The sequence below is a fragment of the Coregonus lavaretus genome, assembly GCF_964263955.1.
Source record: "Coregonus lavaretus genome assembly, contig: HAP1_SCAFFOLD_689, whole genome shotgun sequence".
NCBI classification, from domain to species: Eukaryota; Metazoa; Chordata; class Actinopteri; order Salmoniformes; family Salmonidae; genus Coregonus; species Coregonus lavaretus.
Genome location: NW_028165939.1, coordinates 101,467 through 119,563, shown reverse-complemented (window position 1 = coordinate 119,563; position 18,097 = coordinate 101,467). Strand labels below are relative to the sequence as shown.

Here is an 18,097-nt window from a genome sequence, read left to right as displayed (position 1 = left end):
TCTAACCCTAGATACTGTACAGTAGATCTCACCCTAACCCTAGATACTGTACAGTAGATCTCACCCTAGATACTGTACAGTAGAACTAACCCTAACCGTAGATACTGTACAGTAGATCTAACCCTAGATACTGTACAGTAGATCTAACCCTAACCGTAGATACTGTACAGTAGATCTAACCCTAGATACCGTACAGTAGATCTAACCCTAGATACTGTACAGTAGATCTCACCCTAACCCTAGATACTGTACAGTAGATCTAACCCTAGATACTGTACAGTAGATCTCACCCTAGATACTGTACAGTAGATCTAACCCTAGATACCGTACAGTAGATCTAACCCTAGATACTGTACAGTAGATCTCACCCTAACCCTAGATACTGTACAGTAGATCTAACCCTAGATACTGTACAGTAGATCTCACCCTAGATACTGTACAGTAGATCTAACCCTAGATACTGTACAGTAGATCTAACCCAAACCCTAGATACTGTACAGTAGATCTAACCCTAGATACTGTACAGTAGATCTAACCCTAACCCTATATACTGTACAGTAGATCTCACCCTAGATACTGTACAGTAGATCTAACCCTAGATACTGTACAGTAGATCTAACCCTAGATACTGTACAGTAGATCTAACCCTAACCCTATATACTGTACAGTAGATCTCACCCTAGATACTGTACAGTAGATCTAACCCTAGATACTGTACAGTAGATCTAACCCTAGATACTGTACAGTAGATCTAACCCAAACCCTAGATACTGTACAGTAGATATCACCCTAGATACTGTACAGTAGATCTCACCCTAGATACTGTACAGTAGATCTAACCCTAGATACTGTACAGTAGATCTAACCCAAACCCTAGATACTGTACAGTAGATCTCACCCTAACCCTAGATACTGTACAGTAGATCTAACCCTAACCCTAGATACTGTACAGTAGATCTCACCCTAACCCTAGATACTGTACAGTAGATCTCACCCTAACCCTAGATACTGTACAGTAGATCTAACCCTAGATACTGTACAGTAGATCTGACCCTAACCCTAGATACTGTACAGTAGATCTAACCCTAGATACTGTACAGTAGATCTAACCCTAACCCTAGATACCGTACAGTAGATCTCACCCTAACCCTAGATACTGTACAGTAGATCTAACCCTAGATACTGTACAGTAGATCTAACCCTAACCCTAGATACTGTACAGTAGATCTAACCCTAGATACTGTACAGTAGATCTCACCCTAGATACTGTACAGTAGATCTAACCCTAGATACTGTACAGTAGATCTAACCCTAACCCTAGATACTGTACAGTAGATCTAACCCTAGATACTGTACAGTAGATCTAACCCTAGATACTGTACAGTAGATCTCACCCTAACCCTAGATACTGTACAGTAGATCTAACCCTAGATACTGTACAGTAGATCTAACCCTAGATACTGTACAGTAGATCTAACCCTAGATACTGTACAGTAGATCTAACCCTAGATACTGTACAGTAGATCTAACCCTAGATACTGTACAGTAGATCTAACCCTAGATACTGTACAGTAGATCTAACCCTAGATACCGTACAGTAGATCTCACCCTAGATACCGTACAGTAGATCTCACCCTAACCCTAGATACTGTACAGTAGATCTAACCCTAGATACTGTACAGTAGATCTAACCCTAACCCTAGATACTGTACAGTAGATCTAACCCTAGATACTGTACAGTAGATCTAACCCTAGATACTGTACAGTAGATCTAACCCTAACCCTAGATACTGTACAGTAGATCTAACCCTAGATACTGTACAGTAGATCTCACCCTAACCCTAGATACTGTACAGTAGATCTCACCCTAACCCTAGATACTTTACAGTAGATCTAACCCTAGATACTGTACAGTAGATCTAACCCTAGATACTGTACAGTAGATCTAACCCTAACCCTAGATACCATACAGTAGATCTAACCCTAACCCTAGATACTGTACAGTAGATCTAACCCTAGATACTGTACAGTAGATCTAACCCTAGATACTGTACAGTAGATCTAACCCTATATACTGTACAGTAGATCTAACCCTAGATACTGTACAGTAGATCTAACCCTAACCCTAGATACTGTACAGTAGATCTAACCCTAGATACTGTACAGTAGATCTAACCCTAGATACTGTACAGTAGATCTAACCCTAGATACTGTACAGTAGATCTAACCCTAACCCTAGATACTGTACAGTAGATCTAACCCTAGATACTGTACAGTAGATCTAACCCTAGATACTGTACAGTAGATCTAACCCTAACCCTAGATACTGTACAGTAGATCTAACCCTAGATACTGTACAGTAGATCTCACCCTAACCCTAGATACTGTACAGTAGATCTCACCCTAACCCTAGATACTTTACAGTAGATCTAACCCTAGATACTGTACAGTAGATCTAACCCTAGATACTGTACAGTAGATCTAACCCTAACCCTAGATACCATACAGTAGATCTAACCCTAACCCTAGATACTGTACAGTAGATCTAACCCTAGATACTGTACAGTAGATCTAACCCTAGATACTGTACAGTAGATCTAACCCTAACCCTAGATACTGTACAGTAGATCTAACCCTAGATACTGTACAGTAGATCTAACCCTAGATACTGTACAGTAGATCTAACCCTAGATACTGTACAGTAGATCTAACCCTAACCCTAGATACTGTACAGTAGATCTAACCCTAGATACTGTACAGTAGATCTAACCCTAGATACTGTACAGTAGATCTAACCCTAGATACTGTACAGTAGATCTAACACTAACCCTAGATACTGTACAGTAGATCTAACCCTAGATACTGTACAGTAGATCTAACCCTAACCCTAGATACTGTACAGTAGATCTAACCCTAGATACTGTACAGTAGATCTCACCCTAACCCTAGATACTGTACAGTAGATCTCACCCTAACCCTAGATACTTTACAGTAGATCTAACCCTAACCCTAGATACTGTACAGTAGATCTCACCCTAACCCTAGATACTGTACCGTAGATCTAACCCAAGATACTGTACAGTAGATCTAACCCTAGATACCGTACAGTAGATCTAACCCTAGATACTGTACAGTAGATCTAACCCTAACCCTAGATACTGTACAGTAGATCTAACCCTAGATACTGTACAGTAGATCTAACCCTAGATACTGTACAGTAGATCTAACCCTAACCCTATATACTGTACAGTAGATCTCACCCTAACCCTAGATACTGTACAGTAGATCTAACCCTAGATACTGTACAGTAGATCTAACCCTAGATACCGTACAGTAGATCTCACCCTAGATACTGTACAGTAGATCTAACCCTAACCCTAGATACCATACAGTAGATCTAACCCTAACCCTAGATACTGTACAGTAGATCTCACCCTAGATACTGTACAGTAGATCTAACCCTAGATACTGTACAGTAGCTCTAACCCTAGATACTGTACAGTAGATCTAACCCTAACCCTAGATACTGTACAGTAGATCTCACCCTAACCGTAGATACTGTACAGTAGATCTCACCCTAACCCTAGATACTGTACAGTAGATCTAACCCTAGATACTGTACAGTAGATCTAACCCTAGATACTGTACAGTAGATCTAACCCTAACCCTATATACTGTACAGTAGATCTAACCCTAACCCTAGATACTGTACAGTAGATCTAACCCTAACCCTAGATACTGTACAGTAGATCTAACCCTAACCCTAGATACTGTACAGTAGATCTAACCCTAGATACTGTACAGTAGATCTCACTCTAACCCTAGATACTGTACAATAGATCTAACCCTAGATACCGTACAGTAGATCTAACCCTAGATACCGTACAGTAGATCTAACCCTAGATACTGTACAGTAGATCTAACCCTAACCCTAGATACTGTACAGTAGATCTAACCCTAGATACTGTACAGTAGATCTAACCCTAACCCTAGATACTGTACAGTAGATCTAACCCTAACCCTAGATACCGTAAAGTAGATCTAACCCTAGATACTGTACAGTAGATCTAACCCTAACCCTAGATACCATACAGTAGATCTAACCCTAGATACTGTACAGTAGATCTAACCCTAACCCTAGATACTGTACAGTAGATCTCACCCTAACCCTAGATACTTTACAGTAGATCTAACCCTAACCCTAGATACTGTACAGTTGGATGGACAGCAGCAGTCGGGAGAGGTCGTGTTTTTCTCTAGCTCTCTAGCTGGAGGTAAGCAAACTTCTCATTTGGTGTTGAGTATAGCTTAACCATGTATTAGATCGTAGGTTGGTAGTTAGTTGTAGTTAGGTATTGTATTTATTATAGGTTAGTATTGTTGTTATTGTAGGTTTCCGTAGGTTATTGTAGGCTAGTATTGAAGCACGAGGCTAGCTAGCTAGCGGGTAGCTACTGGTAACGATTAGCAACGATTAGCAACGGTGGAGAGCTTCCCATATGGTGTTGAGTAAAGCTTAACCATGTATTAGATCGTAGGTTGGTAGTTAGTTGTAGTTAGGCATTGTATTTATCATAGGCTAGTTTTGTTGTTATTGTAGGTTTCCGTAGGTAATTGTAGGTTAGTATCGAAGCACGAGGCTAGCTAGCTAGCGGGTAGCTACTGGTAACGATTAGCTGTTCCCACTGTTAAATGTGCTGCTAGCCAACGTTTAATTTTTGCTGCGTTCTGCGTTATGTAAGGAACTAGACACGGACATGAATTATCTGTTTAGTGTGCTAACACACTCTTGGCAGTTTGTTGTAACCAAGTATTGGTGCTAAATTGTGTGTTAATGGATGCTAGCTTGCTAGTTAGCTACGGCGTCATAGCTAGGTATCGTGGGTAGCTACTGTGTCTTGGCAGTGTCTTCCGCCGTGCCGGCTGTAGCACGAAGCGAGCTAATTAGCCGTTTTTTCGAACAGAGTCAGAGTCAACACAGTAGCCACTGTGTGCCGGGTGTAGCACGAAGCTAGCTAGCTAGCCGTTCTTCAAACAAAGCCAACACAGTGGCCATTGCTAGCTACCCAACAAGACCAGCGAACGGTACGGTAGTAGCTAATTACAATATACTTGTCCTAGCTAGCCAACGTTGAATCATTGCTGCGTCATGAAAGGAACTTGACACAGACACGAATGATCTGTTTAGTGTGTTATCACACTATTGGTGGTTTGCTGTGACCAAGTGTTTGTGCTAAACTGTGTGTTACTGGATGCTAGCATGCTAGTTAGCTAGTTAACACACTATTGGTGGTTTGTTGTGAGTATTGGTGCTTAACTGTGTGTTAAACTGTGTGTTATTGGATGCTAGCATGCTAGTCAGCTATGGTGTCATAGTTGGCTAGCTGAATAAAGTGGGTTGAGTCTATTCCTTTAAACATTGAACAACTGTGGTTCACAACAATTCTGATTTCTAAAGGTGGAAGTTGGGAGAGTTTTTGTTCGGGTGGTTCAGTGAAACAATTTTAGTTTCTGAGGTAGAAGTTTTTGGTGAGGGAGGCCCCCCTCTCTCCTCTCCCAGATGCTTAGCTCATTTCATTCCGATCTCCTCTGCATTTTTGTAGCCATTTGCTACAGCCTGTCAACTATGCCTCTGCCTATCCCTGTTCTCTCCTCTCTGCACAGGCTACACAAACAACGCACCACACCGCGCGGCTGCTGCCTCTCTAACCTGGTGGTCCCTGCACGCACCCCTCACCTGGAGTTCCAGGTCGCAGGCAGCCTCTGGAACTGCCGTTCTGCTGCCAACAAAGCTGACTTCATCCCAGCCTATGCCAACCTCCAGTCCCTCGACTTCCTGGCGCTGACGGAAACATGGATCACCACTGAAAACACGGCTACTCCTACTGCTCTCTCCTCGTCTGACCATGTGTTCTCGCATACCCCGAGAGCATCTGGTCAGAGGGGTGGTGGTACAGGTATCCTCATCTCTCCCAAGTGGACATTCTCAATTTTTCCCCTAACCCATCTGTCTATCTCCTCATTTGAATTCCATGCTGTCACAGTCACTAGCCCATTTAAGCTTAATATCCTTGTCATCTATCGCCCTCCAGGTTCCCTTGGAGAGTTCATCAACGAGCTTGACGCCTTGATAAGTTCCTTTCCTGAGGATGGCTCACCCCTCACAGTTTTGGGGGATTTCAACCTCCCTATGTCCACGTTTGACTCATTTCTCTCTGCCTCCTTCTTTCCACTCCTCTCCTCTTTTGACCTCACCCTCTCACCGTCCCCCCCTACTCACAAGGCAGGCAATACGCTTGACCTCATCTTCACTAGATGCTGCTCCTCTACTAATCTCACTGCAACTCCCCTCCAAGTCTCCGACCACTACTTTGTTTCCTTTTCTCTCTCGCTCTCCTCCCACACTACTCACTCTGCCCCTACACAGATGGTAATGCGCCGCCGCAACCTTCGCTCTCTCTCTCCCACTACTCTCTCCTCTTCCATCCTATCATCTCTTCCCTCTGCTCAATCCTTCTCCCTCCAATCTCCTGATTCTGCCTCCTCAACCCTCCTCTCCTCCCTTTCTGCATCCTTTGACTCTCTGTGTCCCCTATCCTCCCGGCCGGCTCGGTCCTCCCCTCCAGCTCCGTGGCTTGATGACTCACTGCGAGCTCACAGAACAGAGCTCCGGGCAGCGGAGCGGAAATGGAAGAAAACTAAACTCCCTACCGACCTGGCATCTTTTCACTCCCTCCTCTCTACATTTTCTTCATCTGTTTCTGCTGCTAAGGCCACTTTCTACCACTCTAAATTCCAAGCATCTGCCTCTAACCCTAGGAAGCTCTTTGCCACATTTTCCTCCCTCCTGAATCCTCCTCCCCCCCCCCTCCCCTCCTCTCTCTCTGTGGATGACTTCGTCAACCACTTTGAAAAGAAGGTTGACGACATCCGATCCTCGTTTGTTAAGTCTAATAACACTGCTGGTCCTGCTCACACTGCCCTACCCTATGCTTTGACTTCTTTCTCCCCTCTCTCTCCAGATAAAATCCTGCGACTTGTGACTGCAGGCCGCCCAACAACCTGCCCGCTTGACCCCATCCCCTCCTCCCTTCTCCAGACCATCTCCGGTGACCTTCTCCCCTACCTCACCTCGCTGATCAACTCATCCTTGACCGCTGGCCATGTCCCTTCCGTCTTCAAGAGAGCGAGAGTTGCTCCCCTTCTCAAAAAACCAACACTCGACCCCACTGATGTCAACAACTACAGACCAGTATCCCTTCTTTCTTTTCTTTCCAAAACTATTGAGCGTGCCGTCTTTAGCCAACTCTCTTGCTATCTCTCTCAGAATGACCTTCTTGATCCAAACCAATCAGGTTTCAGGACTGGTCATTCAACTGAGACTGCTCTTCTCTGTGTCACGGAGACTCTCCGCACTGCTAAAGCTAACTCTCTCTCCTCTGCTCTTGTCCTTCTAGACCTGTCTGCTGCCTTTGATACTGTGAACCATCAGATCCTCCTCTCCACCCTCTCCGAGATGGGCATCTCCGGCGCGGCTCACTCCTGGATTGCGTCCTACCTGACCGGTCGCTCCTACCAAGTGGCGTGGCGGGAAGCTGTCTCCGCACCACGTGCTCTCACCACTGGTGTCCCCCAGGGATCGGTTCTGGGCCCTCTCCTTTTCTCCCTATACACCAAGTCACTTGGCTCTGTCATATCCTCACATGGTCTCTCCTATCATTGCTACGCTGACGATACACAACTAATCTTCTCCTTTCCCCCTTCTGATAACCAGGTGGCGAATCGCATCTCTGCATGTCTGGCAGACATATCAGTATGGATGACGGATCACCACCTCAAGCTGAACCCTGGCAAGACGGAGCTGCTCTTCCTCCCGGGGAAGGACTGCCCGTTCCATGATCTCGCCATCACGGTTGACAACTCCGCTGTGTCCTCCTCCCAGAGTGCGAAGAGCCTAGGCGTGACCCTGGACAACACCCTGTCGTTCTCCGCCAACATCAAGGCGGTGACCCGCTCCTGCAGGTTCATGCTCTACAACATTCGGAGAGTGCGACCCTGCCTTACACAGGAAGCGGCGCAGGTCCTGGTCCAGGCACTTGTCATCTCCCGTCTGGACTACTGCAACTCGCTGTTGGCTGGGCTCCCTGCCTGTGCCATTAAACCCCTACAACTCATCCAGAATGCCGCAGCCCGTCTGGTGTTCAACCTTCCCAAGTTCTCTCACGTCACCCCCCTCCTCCGCACACTCCACTGGCTTCCAGTTGAAGCTCGCATCCGCTACAAGACCATGGTGCTTGCCTATGGAGCAGTGAGGGGAACGGCACCTCTGTACCTTCAGGCTCTGATCAGTCCCTACACCCAAACGAGGACATTGCGTTCATCCACCTCTGGCCTGCTGGCTCCCCTTCCTCTGCGGAAGCATAGCTCCCGCTCAGCCCAGTCAAAACTGTTCGCTGCTCTGGCACCCCAATGGTGGAACAAGCTCCCTCACGACGCCAGGACAGCGGAGTCACTCACCACCTTCCGGAGACATTTGAAACCCCACCTCTTTAAGGAATACCTGGGATAGGATAAAGTATTCCTTCTAACCCCCCCCCCCCCCCCAAATTGTAAAGTGGTTATCCCACTGGCTATAGGGTGAACGCACCAATTTGTGAGTCGCTCTGGCTAAGAGCGTCTGCTAAATGACGTTAATGTGCCCTTGAGCAAGGCACTTAACCCTAATTGCTCCTGTAAGTCGCTCTGGTTAAGAGCGTCTGCTAAATGACTAAAATGTAAATGTAAATGTAAAATGTAGATCTAACCCTAGATACTGTACAGTAGATCTAACCCTAGATACTGTCCAGTAGATCTAACCCTAACCCTAGATACTGTCCAGTAGATCTAACCCTAACCCTAGATACTGTCCAGTAGATCTAACCCTAACCCTAGATACTGTCCAGTAGATCTCACCCTAGATACTGTACAGTAGATCTAACCCTAGATACTGTACAGTAGATCTAACCCTAGATACTGTACAGTAGATCTAACCCTAACCCTAGATACCGTACAGTAGATCTAACCCTAACAATAGATACTGTACAGTAGATCTAACCCTAACCCTAGATACTGTACAGTAGATCTAACCCTAGATACTGTACAGTAGATCTAACCCTAGATACTGTACAGTAGATCTAACCCTAGATACTGTACAGTAGATCTAACCCTAGATACTGTACAGTAGATCTAACCCTAATCCTAGATACTGTACAGTAGATCTCACCCTAACCCTAGATACTGTACAGTAGATCTAACCCTAACCCTAGATACTGTACAGTAGATCTAACCCTAGATACTGTACAGTAGATCTAACCCTAGATACTGTACAGTAGATCTCACCCTAACCCTAGATACTGTACAGTAGATCTAACCCTAACCCTAGATACTGTACAGTAGATCTAACCCTAGATACCGTACAGTAGATCTAACCCTAACCCTAGATACCATACAGTAGATCTCACCCTAACCCTAGATACTGTACAGTAGATCTCACCCTAACCCTAGATAATGTACAGTAGATCTAACCCTAACCCTAGATACTGTACAGTAGATCTAACCCTAGATACTGTACAGTAGATCTAACCCTAGATAATGTACAGTAGATCTCACCCTAACCCTAGATACTGTACAGTAGATCTCACCCTAACCCTAGATACTGTACAATAGATCTAACCCTAGATACTGTACAGTAGATCTAACCCTAACCCTAGATACTGTACAGTAGATCTAACCCTAACCCTAGATACTGTACAGTAGATCTAACCCTAGATACTGTACAGTAGATCTAACCCTAGACACTCCCTGTTAAAGAATAGACATAACCAGTCCTAGTGATTCCCTGCCTGTTATAACCAGTCCTAGTGATTCCCTCCTGTTATAACCAGTCCTAGTGATTCCCTCCTGTTATAACCAGTCCTAGTGATTCCCTCCTGTTATAACCAGTCCTAGTGATTCCCTGCCTGTTATAACCAGTCCTAGTGATTCCCTCCTCTTATAACCAGTCCTAGTGATTCCCTCCAGTTATAACCAGTCCTAGTGATTCCCTCCTGTTATAACCAGTCCTAGTGATTCCCTGCCTGTTATAACCAGTCCTAGGTATTCCCTGCCTGTTATAACCAGTCCTAGTGATTCCCTCCTGTTATAACCAGTCCTAGTGATTCCTTCCTGTTATAACCAGTCCTAGTGATTCCCTCCAGTTATAACCAGTCCTAGTGATTCCCTCCTGTTATAACCAGTCCTAGTGATTCCTTCCTGTTATAACCAGTCCTAGTGATTCCCTCCTGTTATAACCAGTCCTAGTGATTCCCTGCCTGTTATAACCAGTCCTAGTGATTCCCTACCTGTTATAACCAGTCCTAGTGATTCCCTGCCTGTTATAACCAGTCCTAGTGATTCCCTGCCTGTTATAACCAGTCCTAGTGATTCCCTGCCTGTTATAACCAGTCCTAGTGATTCCCTGCCTGTTATAACCAGTCCTAGTGATTCCCTGCCTGTTATAACCAGTCCTAGTGATTCCCTGCCTGTTATAACCAGTCCTAGTGATTCCCTGCCTGTTATAACCAGTCCTAGTGATTCCCTGCCTGTTATAACCAGTCGTAGTGATTCCCTGTCTGTTATAACCAGTCCTAGTGATTCCCTGCCTGTTATAACCAGTCCTAGTGATTCCCTGCCTGTTATAACCAGTCCTAGTGATTCCCTGCCTGTTATAACCAGTCCTAGTGATTCCCTGCCTGTTATAACCAGTCCTAGTGATTCCCTGCCTGTTATAACCAGTCCTAGTGATTCCCTGCCTGTTATAACCAGTCCTAGTGATTCCCTGCCTGTTAGACTGTGTCTCTGTTCTCCCTGCCCATGAACAGTGTCTTTGTAACCACATAACAAATGACCGGAAGGAAGGATACTGAAATGAATGGATTAACCAGTGCTCATTCTATGTGAAAGGTAGCCCAAGATGTACTCTTAAGGAGCCTCCCGTTGCTTCCTCAGGTCCAAGGACCTTATATGTTATATTCAGAGGTAGACTGGCTCTGGCAGCCAAAACAGACAGATACTCTATCTAAACGTGAATCGATTCTTAATTGTGATACGGTTCAAGAAACATAAAGCCCTTTAAATTTCATCAAAATCATTTCACAAATGCTAAATACACACTGACTGTACACCAGTGAAGGTCAGGGGGCGTTTAGGATCATGGAGGAAGAGTTCTATTTTTATGGGCCTTATCTATATTATTACAGAACATTGGATGGTAAACAACAGGTGTAGACCAACAGTGAAATGCTTACTTAAGGGCCCTTCCCAACAATGCAGATACAAAATAGAAAAATTATAGAAAAAGTAAAACATCTGCAGCAGAGGTAACTCTGGGTTTTCCATTCCTGTGGCGGTCCTCATGAGAGCCAGTTTCATAATAGCGCTTGATGGTTTTTGCGACTGCACTTGAAGAAACTTTCAAAGTTCTTGAAATGTTCCGTATTGACTGACCTTCATGTCTTAAAGTAATGATGGACTGTCGTTTCTCTTTGCTTATTTGAGCTGTTCTTGCCATAATATGGACTTGGTATTTTACCAATTAGGGCTATCTTCTGTGTACCGCCTCTACCTTGTCACAACACAACTGATTGGCTCAAATGCATTAAGAAGGAAAGAAATTCCACAAATTAACTTTTAACAAGGCACACCTATTAATTGAAATTCATTCCAGGTGACTATCTCATGAAGCTGGTTGAGAGAATTGCCAAAGTGTGGAAAGCTGTCATCAAGGCAAAGAGTGGCTATTTGAAGAATCTCAAATATAAAATATATTTTGATTTGTTTAATACTTTTTTGGTTACTACATGATGCCATATGTTGAGAGCTTCAAGTTATTTGGTTCACATCACCAACAAACTATCATGGTCCAAACACAAAGACAGTCGTGAAGAGGGCACGACAAAACCTATTCCCCCTCAGGAGACTGAAAAGATTTGGCATGGGTCCTCAGATCCTCAAAAAGTTCTACAGCTGCACCATCGAGAGCATCCTGACCGGTTGCATCACCGCCTGGTATGGCAACTGCTCGGCCTCCGCCCGCAAGGCGCTACAGAGGGTAGTGCGTACAGCCCAGTACATCACTGCACATCCAGGATCTCTATACCAGGCGGTGTCAGGGGAAGGCCCTAAAAACTGTCAACGACTCCAGCCATCCTAGTAATAGACTGTTCTCTCTGCTACTGCATGGCAAGCGGTACCGGAGCGCCAAGTCTAGGTCCAAAAGGCTTCTTAACAGCTTCTACCCCCAAGCCATAAGACTCCTGAACAGCTAATCGTGGCTACCCGGACTATCACTGCCTGGTATGGCAACCAGCATGGCTGCCACAGCATTCTGCAGCGATACGCCATCCCATCTGGTTTGGGCTTAGAGGGACTATCATTTGTTTTCAACAGGACAATGACCCAACACACCTCCAGGCTGTGTAAGGGCTATTTGACCAAGGTGAGTGATGGAGTGCTGCATCAGATGACCTGGCCTCCACAATCCCCCGACCTCAACCCAACTGAGATGGTTTGGGATGAGTCGGAAAAGCAGCCAACAAGTGCTCAGCATATGTGGGAACTCCTTCAAGACTGTTGGAAAAGCATTCCAGGTTAAGCTGGTTGAGAGAATGCCAAGAGTGTGCCAAGCTGTCATCAAGGCAAAGGGTGGCTATTTGAAGAATATAAAATATATTTTGATTTGTTTAACACTTTTTTGTTTACTACATGATTCCATATGTGTTATTTCATAGTTTCGATGTCTTCACAATTATTCAACAATGTAAAAAATAGTAAAAATAAAGATAAACCTTTGAATGAGTAGGTGTGTCCAAACTTTTGACTGGTACTGTATACAGAGCCTGTTGGAATGTCCTTCACTTTACTATAATGACAAATTTAGCAGAATGTCTTCTGAACAGTTTTACACTCTCCTGATTCCTGACCAAGCTGAGGAAGGCTATTGTTCAGATTAGGGCTGAGCAGTATACTGTATTTTACTATATACACCGGTATTGATTGAAGGACTGGTTTGAGTTTTTACTTTATCTTCTATAACAGTATTTTAATGTTTGGTTTGTTAAATGTAATGTTCAACTCCGCCGCGTATCATGTCAGTTTTTATAGTTTACTCTGTTTGCTCCTTGAGTCATCTCTCTCCCTCTCCTGCTTCATGCCGCTAACGCCACCAAGCCCTGCCCCCCGTCACTCAAGGAGAGAGCAGTTACTCCACCACGGAGTCACCAGCACTTTCTTGCCGTTCACTCCGCATGGTCAGATGGATGCAACAATGTTGGTGACCTGCTGCTTTCCACAAGCGCTCTATAATTACACTTAGTTTGTGTATCTTACGGTCTCCAAACTACAGTCTGCTAGTTTATTTTCTTAGCAAGGTGTTGCAAAAAAAAATTGTGTTAATGCTAATCGCTAGTTAGCTGGCAACCTAGCTTGCTAAATGTACTAAGAGTCAGAGCAAATGTAGCTAGCTAGCTAATACAGCCTGGTACCAGTGCTGGTGTAGGCCTAGATAAGCATTTTTGTGCAATGGTATCTTATCAGAGAGGAATCTGTAAGCATGAATATGTTGGTTAGCTAGCTAGTTACATGAAGTAAGAAACCATGTAATGTAACATCTAATTAGGGTCACCTGGAAACAGTGACCAACACTTTGGTTCCTACCCTATCAAGAATTTCTCACTGGCTTATTCATTCGTTGTCATGTCAAACAACAATGTACTCAAGGTGCTTCCCACCAGGGGCGGTGTGTTCATTAGGGCGATATGGGCGACGCACTGCCAAACGGGAAAAGGAAGGGATTTTTTTTCTAATCAATTATATCACGGCAACAGTAGTTATCAGTGTTCTAATCTAGACGTCTGATCTGCCACTAAATGTCCAATCAGGCTAAAGTCGTGCTTCAAATGGCCCCGCCCCTTTTGGGGCGATTTCAGTCAGGTTGAAAATCGCCCCAGAAGTCTCTCATAGACTCTCATGTAAAATCTTTTTTTTCAAATATCAGAGCTTTCAATACAATCTCTATGGGTTCCGGGAGGGCTTGCACTTACGCGCTTTCGTCATACGTAACATAACCATGAACGTAACTAAGAAAATAGCGGGTAGCAGCGTCAATCAATTCACGTACTACTGTCAAGATGGCTAGCGTTCAGTGCAACTCGATTGTCTCTTTGAAAGAAGTTCCTTTTTGTCGGCGAACAAATCAAGATAAATTGGCAACGAAACAATTAGGACCTCCCAGACCAAATTTAATAATTCAACAGGTTTCTACTAAAGGGGGAAAGTCCTACACCCGAGGATTTTCCAAAAATTGGTACGAACGAAAAACCTGGCTAGCAGGCTGCGATGTAGCTAATGCAGTCTTCTGCTACCCCTGCTTACTCTATCACCCTGAAGGCGGCACGGCAGACAGCACCGCTTGGACAGCGACTGGTGTAACGGACATGCACCATCTTTCAGAAAAGATTAAGAAACATGAGCTGTCAAAGACCCACATGGATAGCTGTTTGAGATTGTCTGCTTTGGGGAGAGTGAACATTGCCACTCAACTGGATGAGGGATATAGGCTAGCTGTCCGCCGCCACAACGATGAGGTTAGCAAGAACCGCCACATCCTCAGCCGGCTAATCCAGTGTGTGAAGTTTTGCGGAGTGTTTGAGTTAGCTTTGCGAGGCAAAGATGAAACTGAGGGCTCCACCAACCCTGCTATTTTTCTTGGACTTGTCAACTTTGTGGCACAATTAGATGAGGTGTTTTATGGAAATGCATATTGTTTATGCAGTGTTGAGGAATGTGAAAGAACACCCTTGATTATTTTTACTGTGATAACTTATTTTGCTTTTGTAAGCCAACACTTTTGAGATCAGTCAATAAATGCTTCTGGTATTGACTTATATGCTGCCCCTGTCTTCATGTTGTTGCTGGACATATCTTTTTTAAAATGTGTGTAGGTCACCTAAATCATCAGAAAAATTGCCCCCCCTGAGAATTTTTTCAGGAGCCGCCACTGCTTCCCACTATATTCCAACTATAGAATTAGAATAATCATTATATTTCAATGATTCCAACAGTTCACCAATTAACTAGGCCTTGATTTTTTTGCCCATGCTGCATGGCACAGTGTGAAAATGATAATACAAGTGCAGGAAATGCAGAAATTGATGAAAATGTTTAAAATTATTTTGGTTTTGAGTTAGATTGAACAGTATAAATGGAGAAAGACTAATTGAAATCACTATAATTTATGTGTGATCCACCCTAGGGTCATGGAATACTCAGAAAGCATATTTAGAACATTATTCAAAAACATAAATCACCGTCAAAAATATGGTGATATGATATTTTATCCATATTGTCCAGCCCTAGTTCAGATACACCTTGCATCAAAAGGTGATTTGAGTGATGTTTAGCTGTATCAGGAACAGCTCCACAGACATAAAACACTAGCTAGCCAGAACCTTCTCCAGTTTCTGTGCGCTAGAGATGTCGAGGATGAAGTGTCTGGTCTATAATGCCGCATTCAAAACAATTGGGAACTCGGAAAAATATGAGGTCAAATCATGACATCAGTGATTATTCAGGTCGGGAATTCCCAGTCCTAGAAAGAGGCCCGAGTTCCCAAGTTGGAATTCTGAGTTGGATGACTGTTCAAATAGATTTTTTCCCAGTCGGGCTCGTTTTGTTCCGAGTTCCCAGTTGTTTTGAACGCTGCACAACGCTCAAGAAGCTCCGATTCAAACTCAATTAGACAGCTCTGCATGCATTATAATGTCAAAATACGTTCATTACTCACCAAATATGGAGTTTCGCTGAGCAACCATCTTCATTTAGTCCCGTTACGGTTGGTATGTACGTCCCAAAAAATGTATAATATAACCGGAAACAAAATCATATTTGGCACCTCAAAGGCATTGTTTCGGTTGCTTGTACATTTTTATTTATCCCTTTTTGGAAGTACGGCTGGTATAGCCGTAATGGGAGTAAATTAAGATAGTTGCTCGGCAAAACTCCATATTTGGTGTGTATAAAACGTATTTTGACATTATAACGCTTGAAGAGCTGTCTAATGGGAGTTTGAATTGGAACTTCGTGGACGTTCAGAGACCAGACAGGTCATACTCATTCATCGCCGACATCTCTAGGTGCTTTCAAGACAACTAGGACCTCGAAAATAACCGAGGTCAAATCATAACGTCGGTGATCTTCAGGTTGGATAGTCATAGTTATATAAAGATGCCCGAGTTTCCGACTTCACGTTCAAAACATATTTTCCCAGTCGGAGCTCGTTTTTTCCCCGAGTTCCCAGTTGTCTTAAACGCACTAAAGTCGGAGATTTCCGAGTTCCCAGTTGTTTTGAACGCGGCATAACGCACAGATGCTGGGGCAGCCAGATCCTCACTTCACAGCCGTCAGGTATCTTCAGGACAACTTCGATGATAGGGGATGAGTGGCTAATGTTGACAATAGAAAAAAAAGCGAAGCCACAACATCTCGAGTCTGCAGCTAGCTAGCTAGCTAACGTTAGCAATATTTACACAACAAAATCCTATACAATACCAGCAGTGTCGCTCAGGAATGACAACACTAGTTGTTGTTGTTGTTGTTGTAGCTAGCTAGCATTGCAAACAATGGTTAGCGAACTGACTAGCCTAGCTACTTTTTTGTGAAAGTCTACCTAGGCTAACCAACATTAGCTGGGCTATCAGAGAAGAACATCACTCGATCTCCGGCTAGTAGTTAATCGATACAGTCCAAAACCATCATCGCCACCAAAACGGCAATGTACTTTTCCAAATGTAACGTAGCTAACAACTAGTTTTTATATTATGAAAACACTGACTCGACTGATGTCGTCAGTATCTCAGACAATAGTGATTATTATATTTAATCTTACCAGCTGCCTTCAAGAACTTCCTCCACTACATCCGCCATTGCTGTGTTGACGTCAACGTCAGAACTGCCGTCCACAACAGCATAGAGGGGATTCGATTAATGCCCCGGCCCTTCCCCGGGTGAACCGGTCTGCCTCCAGGCCATGGAGCCAGCCAGCCAGGGTCTCCGTTTTGGCCGACGGCAAAGTCGGCACAAAACAAAAGTGATGTAGGTTAATCACGTGGAGTAATGAGTAGGATTCTGTGTTTTCACATGCACAAGTGATTGGACATGCTTTATCTGCCTTTATCTGACTATGAAAATAAAACTATATTTTAATGAAAAGATATGTATATTTCTGAACGATGCATCATGCTGCGTTTTTTGACAACATGACCCAGCGGCGCACTGTTCGATTTGAGATGGGCGCTCCTCCCTCACCACCTTTGCCCGTTCACGCCATAGCCCGGTGCACCGCAGTTCAGCTTAATTGAATTCCCTCATTGTGTCTCGCGGCGTGATAAGGCAACTTGTTGCCTCGGTTGTCATTATTATTATTTTTATTTTTTTATTTCACCTTTATTTAACCAGGTAAGCCAGTTGAGAACAAGTTCTAATTTACAACTGCGACCTGGCCAAGATAAAGCAAAGCAGTGCGATAAAAACAACAACACCTCAGTGGTTGCCTCCCTTTCTCCCTAAAATTACTATTAATGAAATGATGACCCTGCTATACCAATACAGCTAGTATAGCCTCTCTTGGACATTCTCTCGGACAAAAGATAAAACATAACTGATCATTTGGTCACAAACACACTTAGACTGACACTCGCAATTCTGCACAGTCTAAACACTTTTCCGCAATCCCCACTTCCCCAAAACATGTGTAGATATTTAACTATAAATTGTGCCTTCCTGTATTATACGTACGCTAAAATGTCTATGATATTCTACTAAGCCATTTACTTTATGTTCATATTAAATCTTTTATTATTTCTTATCGTTGTTGCAATGTCAAGAAGGAACCTGCAAGTAAGCATTTCGTTGGATGGTGTATACCATGTGTATTTAGGATTTTATTTGGATCCCCATTAACTGTTGCAAAAGCAGCAGCTACTCTTCCTGGGGTCCACACAAAACATGAAACATTAAAAGACAA

General features: G+C 43.8%; 1 protein-coding gene across 3 annotated transcripts in view; it reads right to left on the bottom strand.

The window, feature by feature from the left end:
- The window catches only part of LOC311115274 (TBC1 domain family member 23), a 117,359-nt gene extending 100,337 nt beyond the window's left edge, over positions 1-17,022 (bottom strand). For all 3 annotated transcript variants that reach the window (XR_014611210.1, XM_084190470.1, XM_084190471.1), the window contains exon 1: positions 16,961-17,022. Coding sequence is in view for 2 of the 3 variants with exons in the window: in XM_084190470.1 (XP_084046596.1) it covers positions 16,961-16,998 (38 nt within the window). In the remaining variant the exon portion in view is untranslated. The remainder of the gene's footprint in view (positions 1-16,960) is intronic.
- Positions 17,023-18,097: the final 1,075 nt, after the last annotated feature.